Raw genomic sequence first — 20993 nt, 5'->3', positions numbered from 1 at the left:
TAAGCAGGTCTGGGGAAAGAAAGCAACTGCAGAATAGTGTGTGCAGTCGCGTACCACACAAATACAGTATACGGATGCCTACAGTAGTAACGTAATTCTCGCTTTTTTTTTTTCTTTTTTTTTTTTAGGAGAGTCGCAAGTTGCTCAAAAAGGTTTGCAACATTTGATTGTGTCAGACAAGAAACATCATGACCTAGTCAACACAACCAATATTCAATACTTGCAAGTTATTTACAAGATTGTGTAGTGCTATACTTTAACCATATTTATGATGTGAAACTTTTGTAACTGACAAATTCTTGTGCCATCGGTGAAAGTGTGGCTGCAGCAGTATATCACATGTGGAGTGGACTGAGTACTTTTTAAAGGATAAACTGGAAGAATTTGAAAAAATGTCATGTCCCAAAAATGACTGTGATTAACAGGCTAATCGACTGTTTTATATTATGTTACTGCATGCTTGTAAGTGTGACAGTTTGTGTGTAAGTGCATATACCTCATTTTCTTTAACCTCTTTATATTTCTGTCTATGCAAATGATCTAATATTGTAATGTTTGTTGCTGTATTTGCATATAGAAAAAAAAAATGGAACCATGAAAGCCAATTTAAAAATATGTAAACACAAATATGGTGCTGCTGAAAGTGGATTTGTATGACGACCCATTATAAGACTGTGAGTTATAACCAATGTGGTGATGATGTCTGGGTATTGAAAATCACGCGTGATTGGATACATGGATAAACGCATGGATTTCCTTACCATCTGCTTTAATCTACTGACTAATCATGTAGGCCTACTAAGAAGAAAAACAGTAAGTAATGGTCATTAGTATTTAGTCAATAGGTCAATGTTTCTAGTAAAATCTTTACTGCGTCCCGTCCTGGGGCAGTTCAGCTGGCTGTACTAAGAATCCTGAGTTAATTTTATTGGAAACCTGTTACTCACACCTGCAGTATACAATGCTCTGAGGGTCTCCACTGTGAAATTACCATAACGTTTAACAACTAAATTACATGTGCTTCAAGATTTTTTTTCCTTTCAAAAATTCACATATGGACAAAGAACATATTGTCAAGAACTCAGACACCGAACATCAACTGTTTACTAATGAGCCCAGCAAACAATGTTAAAGTCCTGAGGTTATGGTAATTTTTTAGTCTTACACCCTGTTTCACACCCTTTATCGCCCCCCCCCCCCCCCCCCCAAAAAAATGCATATCCTTGAAATTCCCATATTGCCCACTTTCCTTCATTAAAGGAAAATGTGAACTGCTTAGACCTGTTTAGAGCTCGTTGTGAGTCAAAAATATCCTACGGCAAAGGGTATTGAGAGAGAAGACTGGTCTCTGGAGATGCTCTGCCATCTGAGTTTCATCGTGGCTATATAACTCAGAGCTTTCTGCCACAGTAATAAAATATTCTGTACCCTACGCTGAAAAAAAGATTCATGTGAAAAAGAGGCAATATGAATCCATTACTTTACAATCTTATTTAATAATTTTTTAAAAAAGCCACATATAAATGACTATCAAGGGTTAACTGTTAAAAGTATCATAAGATGTAATATTTCATACAGTAATATGAGGTTTAAACAAGTGTCTTACCTCTGTCGTAAAGTAAATCTCCACAAAAAGGGCTGGTGAAAGGTTAACTATGACATGCATACTACATACTTCAGGTTGTACCATTTAGCATAATTCTGTTATTGCATAGATTCGATTATTTTATCATTTTTCCAATTTAAACACATTCAACAAAGGTTGAGTTAGTCAAGTTATTTGCTCTAGACACTGTATTCACTACAAGCGATGCTGTTGCTAAAGAGTTGCATCTCAAAATCTGCATACCATGTTGTTAGGGTTTATGTCCACAGGGTGGCGATGGTTTACCACATATTTCGTCCAATCTGACGTAACTGGTCATGAGTCTTTGCGCCTCCTGTCCCAGCGTGCATTACAACACTCCCACTGTATGATTCAACACGTAATCCACGTGAACAGGCTGTCAAATGGATGCACTTACAAATAATTACCTTTGTTATGAGTCCTTTACAACAGCTCTGTATCAAAAATACAAATCCAGTTGTATTAATGTAACCCAGAGGAATTCAGATTTAGAGAGAGGCGTGAAATCAGGTGTTTTAAAGATTTGAAGTACTAGTTCACAATAATGATTCAAAGGACAGACTTCAATAACTGCTTTCCAAAGTTGCACAATAATTAAACTGCAAATGCCCTCCAATTACAATATATTTTTCCAGTATATTATTTATATTAGTTATGTTTATCACTGGGCAGTCAGTCTGAATTCCTGACTTGTTATGTGATGAGGTTATTGCACTGAGATGATGCTGTACATTTGTACACTGAAAGCACAAAGAAAATACCAGCTACAATATATTAACAATATTTGCGACTATAAAATATTTGTAAAACAAAATGCAAAATTGACAATAACTTCGAAACTTTGAAGGAAAACTCAAATCACACTAAGTCAGCTTTGGTCATCTGGGGGATTTCTTGAAACTCACAGAGATCTCCCCATTGGCATGCTTAGCTCAGCTTATCTTCCCTGTCCTCCTCGTCTTAAGACGCAGAGCTGTGAAGTGTTCGAAAGAATGGGAAAACAGTGCTCAGTCAAAATACGTATGCATTGACCTGGACCAGCATTCAATCTAAGGCTGGTGACAGGCCTGGCAGCCCTCTGACACAAGAAAGTGCCTGATTAACCGGAATGTGGAAGGTCAGCGTGACTGGTAGGTGGTGGTGAAAGATTTGCAATGGGGGGAGGAGAGAAGAGTGTTTTACAGAGTAAACAAGGATGAAACAGCACTTCAAGGAACCCTCCTCACCCTAAATGAGAGTGCAAAATCATCAGGACAGGAGGGAGTCAGCTACAAGGACTCATTCGCTGGTTAATAAATGAAGGATGGGAGTAATTATGTTAGATAGCACTATGTCTTGCGAGTTTTAATTTTACTCCTTCCCACACTCTCATCTGCAGGAGAGGTTATGACTCTACACCACAAGTCTCATGAGTCAGCAATGACCTTTTAATTCTATTGTTAACTAGCTGAGTGAGGATGATATAACAGTTATTTATCAATTTCCAACTTTAGTTGTTCTCAAATAGTGCATATATTCAAGATCGTGTGTGTGTGTGTGTGTGTGTGTGTGTGTGTGTGTGTGTGTGTGTGTGTGTGTGCATGGACGCATCTGTGTTCATTCTGAGTTTAACTGTCGAGAAGATGGCAACTCCTCAGCAGGAGGGAGAGGGAGTCTCTCCCCTATGACCCTTATAAGTGAGCACTTCAGACATGAAACTGACATGGAATCTAGCATGACAGTCTCACTTTGACCCCTCCGAGCTATAGATAATGCCCTCCTGAACTAAATCAAAGCTGTAGACAGCATCACAGTCACAGATGCAGACCCAGACAGTGGTTAAACCCATGAAACCAGAATTCCGGCTGAGATTAGTGAAAATGTGTAGAGGCAAGACCAAAGCAGGCACCAAACAAAATATAACATTAGATATAATCTAGATATGTCATTACATTTTAGTTGAGTGTTTCATATTATAAACATTTCAGAGAACTGAGACTGTACTCTTTATAGACACCATAGGCAAAGATAAACATGGGTTTTTATGACATTAACACACACACAGACAATCTATACATTCTCATATATACTGTATACTGTATTTTGTGTTCTGGTTGTGTATTTCAGCACGATAGTAGTAGTAGTAGTAGTACTAGTAGTAGTAGTAGTAGTAGTAGTAGTAGTAGTAGTAGTAGAAGAAGAAGAAGAAGAAGAAGAAGAAGAAGAAGAAGAAGAAGAAGAAGAATACGATTCATGAGACATCAGATCAACTGAAAAATTCACTTCTTAAATTCTTGAGAAAAGGAGAGAGAGGGAGAGAGAGAGAGGCCATATGATTCTTCACCACATGGCCTGTTACTCTAATGAACATACATACAGGTGGGTAAGAGCATCTGTGCCATTTGAGCTGCTATTAATTTGACATGAATTTACTACTCGTTATAATCACACGATGGATCGCATCATTACTCATCATTCACTACTGTGTCAATTTGCATAGAAATATTACATAAATATAAACACAGGAGGTTTATATTTGATTTTGGCGTTAAGATCAAAGAACAAAACCTGATTTCCTATGAAAGTTTCAAACCTGTGAACAATTTGAGAAAAAAAAATCAAAAAAGAAATACAAGACAAAGCAATCAAATCTCAACACAGCATGTTAAGGTTAAATTCTTAAAACCACAGATCAAAGATAATCCAACTCAGACATAGATGATGCATTACAAATATTATTGTATTGGGCAGTTAACTGATCTGTACACAGACAGAGGTATATCCAGCTGTTCAGACATGCAACCTCAACAAAGTTGGGTGCAGGCTGCCATGCAAACCTTAGCCAATCCAATTACATAAGTTTCTAGAGCTTGTGTATTAGCATTTAGTCAAAATTTTATTTTCGTTAACCTAGCCTTCTACCTGTCACGATTAGTCCCTCCCATCTTCCGTGTTCCGTTTTTCCCTGTCTTGTGTATTTGAGTCCATGCCATAGTTTCGTTTTCTCCGCCCCTCGTTTGATTTTCCACACCTGTCCCTCGTTTAGTTAATGTATTTAAACCCTGCCTTGTAACCTTGCTCTTGGCTATTCATTCGTTACTTTATTGCATTTATTTGCATGCTTGAGTTTATGGTAGAAGTCTGAAAGCACATCTGTGTTTTAAAGCCTTCGTTTTTGTTAGACTGTTTTGTTATCCTAGCCTTCGTGTTTGCTAGCCTCTGTTATAGCCTGCTTCCCCTGTTTGCCTTCGTGTGTTTTTGTTTGTTTGTAATGTATCCTGGACTCTCCGTGTCGGCTCTATGACCCTGTACCGTTATAACAACTCTGATTTTGGAGCCTAATAAATCTCGCTCTTCTCATGCACATGCGTCCGCCTCCTTACCGTTCACCGTTATGTTATCAGACATGAAAAGGAAGAAAAATAAATGTCCTTTGTATATATATCATAATATCTATCAATTATTCTATAAAAGTTATTGTAATTGTCATTAGATGTTTCTTAAGAATGCATACGTTGAACTGCTTCGATGGATTTCACTGAGCATCTTCACTCAGTCTGTACACCACGCACAAGTAGTGTCAAAAGCTAAGATTCTCAACCATAGACCACCGTATATTTGAGCAGTTTGTCTAATGATTGTAATAAAGAAGCAAGCAAACAAACTATAAAAGAAAAGAAAAAAAGAAAACTGCCTTGTAAGATGGTAAGTTTTTTAGCAGGCTGTAACTCACGCACATGTGCAGTATATATATGATATCATAGTGGATTTCTCAAGAGATGCGGCATGGCACACAAAGCTTATATGATCTGAGGTGTTTCGTTTGATCCACATTTTACGGTCCTTCATACGTGAAATAACCGAGGGCCCTTTTCAGCTCTGCATGTTTAGAACAGATTACATCAAGATGCCAAAGCTGCTACGGCAGGTTATAAAGTAGGGTACCAGTGACTAACTGTTTTTTTAGCACTTAGGAGAGCAAGATGAAAAATATTTTCAACAGATGTCCTTCATCCTAAAGATGAGTGCTAGCAGTAGCAGCTGTAATGCGCAGAGGACCATATCCTGATTCAATATCAGAATAGCCATCCAAGGATGGCAGCATTCATGTGTTACCATTTGAATAATGGTATACAAAACAAAAAGTAAAACAAATGGAACACAATATGTCGACAGGATATTCTGATATATTTTACCTACATATGAGGACTTGTAAAAATAAATGTAAAAATGTTTTTAAAAATTAAATAAATAACCACATTGATGAAACTGTTTGAAATAATATGTTCTTGACTAATATATATGAGCAATGTAGGTATTTGTATTTGTTTTTGAGGAGGGCTGAAATAAAATGAAAAAAAAACAAACAAACTTCTTTGTAGTGGACTTTTAATACTGCTTTCCATTCTCCAGCTTAAGCAATATGTCTGAAACGGAACAAAGTCGGAATCAAACCTGTGACAGCCACCATCTCTAAAGACGTATAATGATATTACTGCGTGGTTGGTATTTGTCTTAAAATCCTTACACTTCTTGTTGTTACATCAACCTATAGTGACTGTCATCACTTTCAACAAAAAAATATCACCTAACTATGATTCCTCAAACCTGAAAAAACTGCAGTGAAAATCCATGTTCTGCCTTCAGCATCTAACAGCGCATAAACCTCTACACTGAAGCAGAATGAATAATCCCTGTATATAATAACACATGCTCTAAACCTTCATTAGGGTGCTTATTTTGGCAGAAAGTAGTTTATGAGCTGGGTGTGGGCCCCTCCTTCTAACTGCAGTTACATGTTGCTATATGTAAGAATTTGATTGCTTCACCTGCAAATGAACATCACTAACTTGCTAGTCAAGGTGTCTCTATACATCTTTTTAAAAAGTAATAAAAAAATATTGATCTAGTTCTTCTAATTTACTATTAGTGATCTATTGCTTGTGATTCACTACTGGGGATCTAGTTCTTGTGGCATGCTTGGCAAAATGCAACAGCTCTGTTAGTGTAATCTTTGCATAAGCACAGATAAAATCATAAAATGCATTCATGTAGTCTCAAGCATTCATTCAAAATTCACTCTGTTTACATTATAAGAGCCATCAAATCATCAAGTAATATTATGAGCACAATTGCTGGAATTTATTTGTTATTGTTGTCTTTAGATTTATATTCTTAAGCAATCAAAAACGCATCATTGCAAAACTGTCATCTTAAAATAAAATGAACTTAAAAAAAGAACATGTAAAATGATTTGCAGCAGACATTTTTAAAATTCTGTGTTTAATATAAAATATTTCATTACATGGAAAGTAAATACATTTTTACTTGCATTTCCTCACAAAGCATTTAATAGATTTCAATTTTAGTAAAGGACAGTAATTGGGATTTCATTATAGGAACATTAACATTTCAATTAGTTGTTTTATTAGATGTCATTTTTCGTACAATTAATTGTATGTTCGTGCTTGCATGTGTTTTCTTTTAAGATGTACAAGTTGACTTTTAAGACAGTACCCATCCAACATCCACAACCCCCACTGATTACCATGATCACTAAACCCCCAAGGACTTAACCCTCCCACCCCCACAACAACCACACTCCACACCCCCGAATTTCGGCTGCAAAATGTTTTCTATCAAAATAAATGAGCTTGCCTGTGAAAACCACAGTGGGGGGGGGGGGGTAACTTATCACCTCAAGTAACTTATAAGCACTGAAAGACTTACAACACTCTTTGGAAAGTCAAGGTGTGCACTCTAATATAGAGTATATCCAGTAGATGAAGGAAAAGATTCTGGAAATTAATGTAATCTGTAAAGTAACAGTTGAGTCTCAGGTTACACTCGTATCTCTGCCACTTATCTGTAGGATGTGTCATGTGCTTGTATTGCTACAGTTGCGTCATCACTTCCTCCCAGTATACGGAGGAGCACAGCAGGGTTATGTTGTCTTTACTCTGGAAAGACTTAGCCATATCTTAATCCATATTTGAAGAGCAGCATGTTCTGATGCTTGAAGAAATATTTATGTGAAACCTTGCATCACTTTCTTCCCAAGACTACTGATTTCCTCTGTTTCTCAGATCAGCAAACAAATCTGCTGGACATTGAATTTTTGTTAAAATTTCCTAGCCAACTTCCATTGAATTTCCTAGCCAAATGCTTACAAATATTTGGATTCCTGTTCATATGGCTTAGAGATATTGGGATCCTTAGTCAAAGGCTTAGAGATACTGGGATCACGTATTGATATTATGGTCATGCACTTCACCAACATCAACATAAACGTTCCACAGTGCAGAAATGTGGATGCACCAATAATAATAATAATAATAGTCATATTAATAATAGTAATAATAAGTGAAGATTATTACTGTAGTGAAGATTTTGATTGGTCTGACAAGCAGTTTTATGTCATCTACCATATTTCAAAACATTTTGAAACCTTTTGCTTGTAAAAGCCGTCTTCCCCTGACTTCCCTAACTCAGCCTGACTACAATTATTTATTATTGTCTCAGTGTGGTAAAATGGAGCTTAGGTACAGTAATTAAGTGCTTGGGAATATTTTTCTTAAAGTAATATATTCTGTGAAAGCCAACATATTTATATACATGTAACATTGCAGACTTTACTTAAAGAGACTGGAAAGTGATTTGGAAGGATGCATACAGCTGAACTTCACATGGCAGAGGAAACTGAGTTTACAAGCGTACAGATGTAGGTAATCTGTGTGTACATTTTCTTTGAAGTGGTCTCAATATAGCTCATCCATGGGAGGGGAGGAGGAAATGATTAATAGAGATCATCTTTACTAGGTAGTTACCTCTGATGTAAAATGAGCACTCCATAACTGAGTAGAGTCATACATTACCTTCATTTTAATGATTCAGAGCTTCTCTCTTAGGTTGAAGTAACTGTGAGAGAGAGAATCAATCCTCATATAGAGGTATGATCCTGTATACATCGTCTGTTATCAGTGCAGTGCAGTTTTCTTTCCATTTTACAGTGCTATGAAGATATAATAATATGCTACAGAGCTGACAAAAATGTAACTAAAGAAGTATGCTATATAGAAAGAACAACAAAAAGACTTAATAATTTTTATTAGCTACAAAAGAGTATATATTACTCTTCTTCTGCCTGCAGACTTTGATGTGTCTGATATTAAATTAATTGAATGTTTATTGCAGATAAACGTTTCAGTTTTTTATAACCTGTATGACGTGTAAGTGTCAGTAAAAATATACATACAATAGTTTTCTTTGGTTGTCGAATAGATCTCTTTTGTTCATTGGACATTTTCATTAGTACATAGAGTAAATATGTGGCTAGAGCTCTTCTATAGTTCTGCCTTTCTGCCTTTAACCCACAGTAGTGCTGCAGTAATCTGAAGTGAAGGACCGTTTAGGCTGAAAAGAAAGTATTTTCTCACTTTTCCATACTCAAAAAGTGATCATTGAATATGGACAAACGAGTACAGTTTGTTGAGGGTTGTTTCATTAAACCGACTGCTAGAATGTTAAACTAGATGGAATAATTACTGTTATTAAATGATTCATGTCTCATAAGGGAGTTAAGAATAGGGAGGTGGCTGGATTGCATAGACCTCAGTGCCCCTTCATCGCAGGGCTTCTCGTCGGTGTGAATCACGTCGTACGGGCTGCGCGCACGTGTGCGGGTGTAGGAGAAGGGGTTCTAATTGCAATGTCCATTAGTAGCTACTGGACCACAAGGACCCAGTTGCACAAATCAGTTGACCGCAGGTGATATGGAGCAGGATTTATTTTCCAAAAATTCGCTGTCTTATGCAACATCTCCTTGAACCATGTTAACATGTTAAGCGAACACTTTTCGCATAACTAAGAAAAAGGATATTTGCTTGGAAACGTTTATGTCGACATCTCGTAACGTGTGTGACTCGTACGTTTGAGTGAAAAAAACGCTATAGTATGGTCAATAGTCTCTTGCATCCCTCTTTTGATGATACTGGGTTTAGTAAACGTTTTCCCCGAAGGTAAGAAGTATTAATTTCTTGCATTTATTCATTTTAACCCAATAGCCTAATGATGCAAGAGTAATCTCTCATTTCTCATCATCTTGATATTTCAGTGGCAACGCGAATATCTGATCTTAAACTGGCATGATTAAGGTGCATGTTTAGATAAAATACTTAAGTACTGAAGTATCACTAGTAAATGTATGGTATGTGTCGTTATTATACTGTAACTGTCCTTCACAGTCAAAATGTTAACATTGATAATGAGTCATTAGCATTCTATCCACTTGACGTGTGCTCTGCCTCATGTATTACTTACTGTGCAAATGCAAGGAACATCATCTTTCGGGTCAGGAGAGACTCAAAACGTCCAGTTGCAGACATCTGCACTCTCCTCTAGTCGGTACAAAGCTGCAGAGATTCTCTTCCGAAAAGAGTCTCGAGCGCGCCAAAGATCCAAGCGCTGCACATGCTTCTCCTACGAGGATAAGGAGTGTGTCTATTACTGCCACTTGGACATCATCTGGATCAACACGCCAGAGTAAGTGTGACGCCTTTGTAACGCCATCGTTCATAATACACATGTTCAAATTATTTATACTCGTTTCTGAAAACATAACGACAACATGTCGTGTCTATTTCCCTTTAATAAAGCAGGCCTATTTACCATTGTTTTTAGCACTTGCAGCTTTTGCACCTGCTACAAATCTCCTTGTATCATAATTGTATTATATCTGATTTGTATCTCACGTTTAGTTGAGGCTTTTTGATGTATATTGTTATGAGCAAGAAACAAACCAAAATAGCCAATAGGAGTAACGGTTGGGGTGTTATAATGGATTGCAATGCATGCTTCTCCTGTAAATAATTAATGGTGGAAACTTCAGAGATATATTGAAATATGATATAAATATGTCCCACTTTTTGGCCTTTTTTTTCAAGTGCATTATTAGAGAACTGTAAAAGTTATTTGAATGGACAAAGTCTGACACTTGACAGTGTTGTACCATTAAATGAGTAATAAATTGCAGCTTTGAAATGGTGACAGGCAATCTTATTCATGTCACAGCAGCCGATTCAATTATTCTGCAAGTGAATTAATGATAAAGCCAAATATGTCAATGCAGATGTTTACATAAATTAATTGGTTCAGAAATGAGAAATTAGATACATCAACTGCCTTGGTGAAGAGCTACACTATTATGAATCTTGCTATAAGTGTAAGTTGATCTTCCACTGTCATATGCAGAACTGTCAGAACCAGCAACATTGTGACAGAATTTGATGTTGATTGTTACTGTCCATGGTGCTGATGTTAAGAATCTTCAAAATGTCAAAACTAATAAGGAACACTAGAGACAGGCAAGTGGAAGAACCATGATGGTTTTATGACAAACAGGATGCAAAGAATTCATAATATTTATTATCATTTTAGGGTTCTCTTGATTGCAAATAGTCTTCTTGAAAGAAAATGAAAACTTCTATCTAGAAAAAGAATTAGTCAAAATGCCTCATTACTTATTTTAAAAAGGAACAAATCAGGAAAAAAATTCCTTAAAATGCAGTTTTAGAAAGTGTTAGAAAGAATGTCCTGTAATTTTAGGTCACAGGTGCAATGCAATCCATTTAACTTAATACAGATGTACCTCTTTAACCCGATTGCTGGACTCCTTTCCTTTTGAAAGTCATGTTGAATGCTGCAGTCCATGTCATTGGAACCCTGTTTTATGAGGCATCCTAGGTCATAATTCACTCAAGACATAGACAGACTGCCCTCCAAGCGGTCATTTCTTAAGCCTTGTCCTGCTGGCGGAGAACTGTGTAATGAAAAACATGAATTCTTCTAGTCTGAACTCACAGGCATTTATAACTGCACAGTGGCTAGAGATCAGAGAGAAACTCATATAATACCATGGAACTTCTCCCAGATGATCCCTCAGAAAGGCTCTTGTCATGGCACTTGTGTGCACCCCTCAGTTCAGTCTCTATGCAGCTTCACATGGCTTCATCAGTAGGCTGTCAAGGCAGGTTACTCCATTCACAATGTCATGGTTGTTTTTCTCTTATTCATATGTCTTATTTTTAAGTCTTATATTGAAGGCTTGTCTTCACCCAAGGATCAGTACTGTCAGGTCTCATTGTCAAAAAGTGATGTCGAACAAATGTTCAAACTGAGACTGTCATCCTGTCTTGCTGTGACAACATGAGGTTGCTTATGTTGCTTATGGTTTTGTCTCTCTTCACACACATGTTTGCTGTGGCCTTCCTGGTCCTTTCTGTACCCCTTTGTTCTCTGATCTCAAACAACCTCGCAAAACAAAAACATTTTTCCCCAGTGCTCTGTTTATGCCTCTCTCATCTCTTGCACCCCAGCAAACATGGGCCAGACAAGCCTCAGAGCAGGTCATGTAGGGGTCAGCAGTATTAATGAAATGGCTTGGTATCAAGGTCATAATCAAGGCTGAATGCTCCATATTTCATGTACTGTTATTTCCCTTAATAGGACAAAGGACATTCTCAACAGGTTAGAAAAGATACCCGAATGGCAACTATACAATACACAGACTCGCAGTTAACATCTCCACTGAATATGTGTAAATGTAAACCTCCTCTAATGGCTTTCTCTGCTTTGTATAATAGAGCTGTATGCACCTCCATCATACAGAGGACAAAACCTGCTCAGTTTATCATTGTCCTAATGACTCCTGAACATGATATGGTGATAACAACTGGGTAAAAAACACCTACTCAATCAACAAAAGGGGCAGCTAGGAGCACAAGTCCCAAAGCGTGTGACCTGTGGAGACTGTAAAGAATTTTAGCAAATTACGTAAAGCACATAGTATCCAAAAGTGTTCTGCAAGTGGTTTAATAGGAGCTAAAGCATTCACATTAACTGCCTGGATACTATTCTATCTTAATTTGAGAAAAGCAAAAACAGAACCTTTTTTCTCACTTGCAAGAGCGTCTGCCTCTGTCTCGTTTGCAGGCGCACAGTTCCTTATGGCTTGTCAAGGTCCCACAGCTCTCAGCGGTTCAGACGCGCAAGTGGCACGCCGCAGGTGAAACGTCAGCGCTGCACCTGCAGAACCCACAATGATGCACAATGTCATGACTTCTGCAAAGCAAGACGCATGCACCAAAGGACTAGTTTTACTGGTAATTTATTTTGACAGATAATATATTTAGCACTGAGATTTCCCGGTCTATGAAGTGGTTGTTCTAGCATGTTTCTATTAAGATAAGAAATCTTCTGCTCATCTTTGATCTCCAGACAGAGCTTCATAGGCAGCAGGGGGATCATAAAACTCCAGGCCTTACTCCACTCGTCTTTGCCTACAAGACCAGCAGGATACACTGACTGTCCCATTGATACAAACATAAACTGTCTTTCTGCACTTTCTGGTCCAAGCCGAGGTGAGGGCCTGGAGTCACTACATAAATCCTGGAAGATCTATAAAGTGACAGCATTTTAAATGGTCTGTTGAATACCAGAATGCACCACAAAAGTGCTTTCACTCAGAAAGTGCTCTCTACCATATAGTGAGCAAAAGTCCTTATTTTGATGGAAAAATCTCCAAATAACACACCAAAAAAATAACAGGGTGAAACTGATAGTTAATTTGCTCTACAGATTGTGTTTTTCTAACTGCTTGATACCAAAAAAGCATGTGATTAAGTCTTCTATTAATATTCTTTGCGAATTAAAGGTCTGGGACTATTGTATTTGGTTCAGGTGTCCAGTGGTAAACTTTAAATACCTTATTGCATACAACATATTGACTTTTATTATACCTTATACCTAATATGAAATAATATCTTTCAGTTTTAAGATGCCTCTATTCAACACTGAAGACCACATGAATCCACTAAATCCTTGGGTACTGGGAAAATATGTTATTTGTACTCTTTAGATAGCATTTGAAGCCATGCTGATTTGCATAATATTTTGCAGAAGGGCCCTATCATTTAAATCATCACAGTCAAATTAATGAGATACAGATTATTAACAAAATAATTCACATTATGTGTGTATCAGGGTGCCATTGAACCATACATGAAAAGCTGAAGTATCTCTTTTATGCAGCTTTAATCCCTAAAAGTGTTTTATATAGATGTTACCGGGGAAAAATATATTAATATATCAACATTTACTGGTGGCACAATGCTTCTAAATTGTCAGTATTTAATGTTAATGCCTTTTTTGCATAATTATTATGTTTGTTATTCACAGGCCTTACCCTTTGAATACCTAGCAGCAATGAAGCTTTTAAAATGAATTTAGATTAACTCATATCTGTGCAAAATGTTTAGCATCTTGCGGCAACAAAAATTTGGTAATTCAGTGTTGTATAATAAATGTAAATTAATTCCATAATCGTGACAATCCAGGACTATGATTGTGTGCTCACTGGTCGTTGAAGGGCTGTTGAACTTCAGCTGGACAATAAATCTTCTGATAGCAGATAGCAGCTATCTACAACTCCCTAGAAAGAGGTTAGCAATTATGTTCACTTCCAACAGTGATGTTATATTTACATAACAGGCAGAGGATTTTAGGTCAAGATGACTTCAATTGCAAGCATAAATCAAGGCAAGCAAGAAGCCATCCTAGGCCATTACTGGATGTTAGCGACCTTCCAACAGGCAAGTGTTAAGTCGATTTACATATTTTGCTCACAGTTCCACTTGACTGCTTCTAAACTCTTCAGACTTCAGTGGTTCAGTATGTTTTTGGTGAGGTTGTATCTCACCTGGCCAACATCGACCCCATGAAATGACCTCCAGCTGCTCAAAGCCCTTGTGATGTATCTTGATGTAAACAGAACAACTGCAAATGCAGTAATAAAGACTTTTACACACCATCTCTGGTTCATCAGTGATACTCCCGACTGGCCTTGCATTTTCTGATTCTGACCAGTCTGTTGCAGAAAAGGCAGAGACGGTTGCTGCGCTGATTAACAGTGGTGATGAAGGTCTACTCGTGGGAGTGACAGCTGAGGATAGTTGCATCTCTGACAAAGGTTGGCCCACTTTGTATCACAGAACACGGGTTTTTTGCTAGCATGGAAATCTCATAAGACTTCCTGATGGAGGATCCAGGCCCATGGGACAGCAGCGAAGCATATATCGCAGCACAGTGCAATGCCAGACACCCGAAAGCGGAAAAACGGTGCTGCTGAGCGTGTGGTAACCCTGATTTAGACATCCATTTCTGCCGTTACGAACCGAGAATAAGAGCAGTCCTTTCTTTAAGACATCACATATCATTGTGAACACTTTCCAGCACCAACAAAATCTGTTTTCCCTGAAAAGCTGTGCATTGTGCAGACAGTGACAGGAAAGTTGTCATAATGATATGAACATTTATGTATAGAGAGTCTTAGAAATTTTGTATAGCTTGTGCCACCAGTAAAACTGTTTGAGTGTTATTCAACTTTGTGTAAATTATCATAATAGCTAAAGGGAGAAAAAAGGGGTTAGATATAAAGTTTCATTTTCACTGGCACCATAGAGTGTATGTTAAAACTGGTATCCAAGTCATTACAGACAACTATACTCTGATTTTAGTAGCCTACATAAGGAAAAAGACTATACTGTGACTAGTGGGTGACCAGTGGATCAGTAACTACACTTTTACATTAGGTTCGGATTTACTTTGAAAGAAAAAATGTCGGTTACCAAAGTCAGTGCCACAATGGGAAAAGGACTGGTACTGACGCTGAACAAACTGCAACATGTCTCATCCCTGCGCCGCGTTTTCTCATTACCCATCAATGTTCTGTGCAGCGCTGAAAAAAGAACACAGTTGTGTCATTTTTTGTTAATTAGGAAGGCCTTAATGGAATTTTTTTATTGCAATTTAAGATTGGCTATGTGTGATTTTCTATATATGCTATAAATTCTACTATTGCACAGGAGAGACTGCAAAGATGTTTGATGAACATGGGCTGCTCACCTTATGTGCTTTTGACTTCAAGTGTTCCCTACAGCAGCAGATTACAAATTTCTAAAGAATCAAAAAAGCAAGGCTCTGTTCCCAGAGTTGATTAGTAGCAGGACTTTCTCTCCAAATTCCAGTTGGATGCACACCAACATCATGAATCACTTTTATTTTGTCTTATATGATTTAGGGACCTGGTATTATTTTTATTTTAAAAGATAGACTATTGCTTCAAAGGTTCTGCATAGGAAGCTCCAGAGAATCAGTAACATTCTTCTAAAACTGTCAGTGAAGTTGTGCTGTGTACATTTTAAAATAATGGGGAAACAAACAAAAAAATTCCTAAGATATAGATTAAAAAGTAATGAAAATTTCCATTAATGTAAAATATGGATGCAGCATTGACACTGAAGCAAAGTTATATGTCAGAATGAGTACTTTACATTTATCTCTTGAAGGAACACATTACCCATAAAGCTAGCTTTGCTCATGATGAATGAAAACTGTAACGGGAACAATTAGCATTATGCAAATGAGCATTATGCAGATAATCCCTAATAGACTTCTTTCATAGTTAGCTCTTACAGCATTTTTGGGGTGAAGTATTACTTTCCCCATAGAAATGTACCAGATGTGCAATTCAGACAAGACCCTCGCGGTTAATTACTTCAAGGTGTAGATGGGAAATCAGATTCTATAGATGCACTCAGTTTATCTGTCAATTTCACAGACAACTAAGATGCTTTTCACACAAACACACACACACACACGCACACACACGCACACACACACACACACACACACACACACACACACACACACACACACACACACACACACACAAAATCCTCATGCAAAGGAAAGCTGTCCTCTTGGTACTGGAATCAGGTTATGCCTCAATATTACAGTTCACTGAAATGATTTCTCTTTTGTCCTTTTTCATAATATTCAACACAAAATAAGCATCCACTTGCTTATTACACACTGTTAAACACACATTGTTATAATGCCAATTCTGGATATGTCATATTGACTGGGAGAGCAAGTAATGTTAATAATAATTAGGTTTGTGGTTTTACAGACATAAGACATTAAATGCATTCTTGCCATTATGGGACTGGTGAGAATAAACCCATGTAGGGCTCTGCTTTACATGTGGCATGGCTTTATTTGTAATATAACATTACCTGGGTTGTTCTTTTGCTTTCTTTAAATATTTCTCTCTTGAACATCCTTGGGGTGTGTAAATGATGTTTGGCAGTCCTACAACTTGGCCAATCTTGAGATGGGTTCTAAGGTAAAAGGCAAAATCCAGATGAGAACTAGGTTCTGCCAATTCCTCACTGAGGTAGAAGAGATCAAGTTTCATTAGGATGATGTGTGGTGAAATAAAGAATTTAAGATTGTATATCTTAAAATTAAATCAATGCAGATGCATCGGAATATACATGCATGAACAAACATGAACAAAAAAATACAAATAAAGACACAATCTTCAAAGAAGATATCTGGGTTTCAATAAACAAGATAAGGTTCTAGCAGTTTTAACCGACTCAGACAGAGAGACTCCAGTGAGGTGGCTTCCTGAGAACTGTTACCAACTGACCACTAAGATCGCAATGGAAAACAATCCATGAACTGATTATGCATTACAAAATAAACTGAAACCATTTTTGTTTAGTAAAAAAAAGCATATCCTGCCATTGCTAACAAAACATTGTCAAAAGTTAAAAACATATATCATACATAACTTTTTAACAGCAAACAGAGACTCAGGAAAGCACCCAGAACAGTCTAAGAAGAACACTATAAAACCATGCTAAAAATTAGTTAATCCATAGCCCTAGATAGCATGTCCTGACATTCTTCATATTCACACTGTGCTGATTCTGACCAGACTGCTTCAGCCACAATCTCATGCCTGGCAACCTCAGCATGGGAACCACGTCCTGCCAGACCACGCCCTGTTTAGGGGTTATGCTGCTCAGATCAACAGTGCACAGCATCTACCCTAGAATAAGACCAGGGTCCCTCTTCAAAACAATCACTGTGACCAACAACATTTCACCTCAAATAAAGCAGTTGCTCAGGGGGGCCAACGATGGTGGGCCAATACCGGAGGACAAATTTGTTTTGCATTAAATACTTCACATGGGGAGGGAGAAATGGAGAGAAAAACGGGAAGCCAGCCCAGATTACAGAGGAGTGTAATCTTTTCCTTCTGCAGCAAGACTCTGGAAGGTACAAGGTGGAAGCCCACTACATTGCCCTAGACTTGCTGGGCTCTGTACCTGAGAAGATTTATTGTCCAGATGATTAGATGTTCCAGGGATGGTTGGTTTTGTTTGACGATGATTTTAACCGCGACTTAGACCACTGCCATGAGTCTCCTGTGACAGGTAGAGTGGACAAGCAAAGGTAGATGGACAAGAGAAGGTAGAGGCAGACAAGAAATGGTGCTTACACTGTCCCCAATATAAGCACCTGTTCTTGTTGAGCTACCTTTTGTGCCAGTAGATTATTAACTCAAGAATCCACGTAGATGTAAATTTACTTTCAAAACCTCTAATACCACTATCACAGAATAAATCAACACCAACAGTGGTGTCTACATTTGATGAGTTTCCAATGTGCAAAAGCTTCTGCTAAGATAGATAGAAGGGTAATTCTCCCCTGTCACACAACAGCGCCAACCATGGAGGGCAAAGGTTTCCTCTGAGGCAAATGCAGCCAATCACCACAAGTGTTTGGACCTCAAGTCTTCATTCATTTGTCCATTTAAGATTCTTTTGTCCTTCTAAGATTCTCTCAAACATGTCTCTGTACTTTTTTTCTCCAATCAAAAGCACAAAGTTTGTCAGAGTTCTGATATTAAAAAATGAAAAAGCGTAGCATGGTCTCTGTAAAATATGGTATTGAAAATTAAAATAATAACCTTCAGATGTTCCTGTTCTTATCTGAGAAAAAACTTGTTGACTATAACACACAGATTTGACTATCTGAGAGTCACATGTATCCCTTACAGCATGCGTGATAAGCTTTTGTTATGTGATAAGTGATTGCTGTTTTTATTATTACTCATAGTATTTCAGATATTTGCAGAAATATTGGAATAGTGCAACATGTTCTTTTATATACACATGGTCTTATATATATGTAGATTATCTTGAGCAAAAAATCTCACAATATCTGTATTTGAGACTTATATGAGAAATCTTTCCAACTGTTGATAATCTTATGAGGACTGAAATAGCCAAGAACCATGTATTCAAATGTAAATATAAATAAATTGAGCTTGTCTTAGGGTAGCCATTGTACTGTCAGGATCAAAGCAAATGATTTTTGTTTTTTTAGTTAAAACACTTTGTAATCACATGTTCATAAAAATTAAATATAGAACTCCAACCATGTACTCTGTTCAAATTATAACCCTGCTTTCAAATTACACACCCCCTCTCACTCTTTATATAAACAGCTCCTATTCATAAACAATGAACCACCTACTGAACTAATTCATTCTTAACATTAGCTTCAGGAAAGCACAGAAATGGAGCATTATTTTTGGGGGCAGTGAAATGGCAAAGTTGCTTAGGGCTCAAGACCTCCAGCTGCTGACCAAACAAAGCATTAATCACATTTGACCTTTTACCAAGGACTGATGCTTGATGTGCAAACAGTGCCAAACAAATATAGATAGGTGGTAAGAAAACTTGACCTATTAGCTTTAATTTTCACAGTAGATGATACAGTTATTCTACATATTTTTTCCAGTCTTATAACCAAAGTAATACAGAGTTCTGAGTGTTGAGTGAAAATAAAATGATCATTGCAGATATTGTGTATTGCATTGTGGGATAAGTTGCAAGGTTTGAAAACATTCTTCAAGTTTCACTTTTGTCATGTAAAGAACTGGGGAAAATGGTAATAGTTGGTTGTTCACTTATCTGTTTGTATGATCACTGTATTACGATTGAAATGCTAATTTTAATACACAGCTAACTTTAACACATGGTAACTTTCCAATCCCTTGCTTATTTAGAGTTTACACATTCATGCCTATTAGATTCCATGTACCTATTTTTCTTTATAAATGTTGACATTTTAATTTTGTGCAATTTGGTAATAAGGCCAAATATATGGAGAACTTGCAGAATGGATATGCAGAATTTTTTTTCTTTATATTTAAGTCTTATTTACTGTAGACGGACAGAAATACATCCATGAATAGAGCATGAAGCTGGGATTTCCATAACACCTAAAGCATTTTTTTCTTTCCTGCAGAACACGTGTGCTGGTTACAGGAGAATGTCTTCATGCAACATGTGCAGACTGCGCAAACATATATGTTCAGCCCGTGTTTAACATGTTCCACAAGCACATCTTCACGCTGGGAGAAAATCTGAATAAAGGCAGGAACCACCTCTTATATGCCATAGTTCTGGTGGTGACAATGTGTCACAGTGGTGCAAAGTTAGCCTATATAGATTTCATTAAATTACTTCATTAATTATATAGTAACAAATACACTACTGAACCTCAGTCATCCATTTTAGTGATGGGTTGCTTTACAATTTACAAAACTTTACAATTTGAGCGATTGAGGCTCAGGAGCCCAACAGAGGCAACTTGGCAGCAGTGGGGTTGAACGGCAATCCTTCTCATAACTAGTCAAACACCTTAACCTCTGATATCTTCTCATTGAGCCCAAAATCCATGGCACCCCTGCATAGATGTGTTTGATTTTATACACACTTCTGATTTTATTAGCACTGGGTGTGGCTGAAATACCGTAATTAGGAGAGATATCATGCGCGGGATATCTCACATGTTGCTGGCAGATTTAGCTAGCTCCAAACTGTCAGATATTTGTTACATTGACAAGTCCTTTTAAATCTTATTATAACTTTTATATGCCTCCAGTGATGTCTCCGATGCACGCTTGGCTTTGAGAGGTTTGTGATCACTCGCTCTGCAATTGCCCGTTAGACGGGAAGCAAGGACGGGTGGAAACGGGGATAACTACACGAGCAAAGACATTGAGAAGGTGCAATGTGCAAAAAAATAAAAAAAAATTAAAAATTCATTTGTATTTCATATTTTTGCTCGAATAGTTTTGCGTGAAACGTCATTTCGCATCCAAGTTTCTTAAAATAAATCATTAGTTATGTCGAAAGATGGGCTTTCAATCAACCAGTGAGTATGTTTCATCCCTTTGTGTCCGTGGCTTGACTAACCGTGATCTGCTGTGCATGGAAACTGGACCTGCCTGGTCTTTCAGAATTAAAACGGAGAAGGAAATATGTCTCCATCTAGTGGTGTAGGTATGTGTACATTAATATATAATTTGGTTTAAACTTAACTAGCTAGCGACCTATCATAGCTAAACAAATCCACAATCGCCCAGGACTACAAACCTGTAGTTTGAATTGAATATTCTAAAGCT

At 37.4% G+C, this 20993-nt stretch overlaps 1 protein-coding gene across 1 annotated transcript; it reads left to right on the top strand.

The window, feature by feature from the left end:
* Window positions 1-9377: 9377 nt before the first annotated feature.
* On the top strand, window positions 9378-12674 carry edn3b (endothelin 3b; the record flags this gene model as incomplete). Its single annotated transcript, XM_027017905.2, has 3 exons — window positions 9378-9624; window positions 9940-10147; window positions 12596-12674. Coding segments are annotated over exons 1-3 (321 nt in total), but the record flags the coding sequence as incomplete, so codon positions are not given.
* Window positions 12675-20993: the final 8319 nt, after the last annotated feature.

Source organism: Electrophorus electricus, chromosome 24 (genome assembly GCF_013358815.1).
Source record: "Electrophorus electricus isolate fEleEle1 chromosome 24, fEleEle1.pri, whole genome shotgun sequence".
In the NCBI taxonomy this organism is placed as follows: domain Eukaryota; kingdom Metazoa; phylum Chordata; class Actinopteri; order Gymnotiformes; family Gymnotidae; genus Electrophorus; species Electrophorus electricus.
The sequence above is the reverse complement of the archived record's forward strand: the minus strand, read 5'-3'. Positions and strand labels throughout refer to the sequence as shown.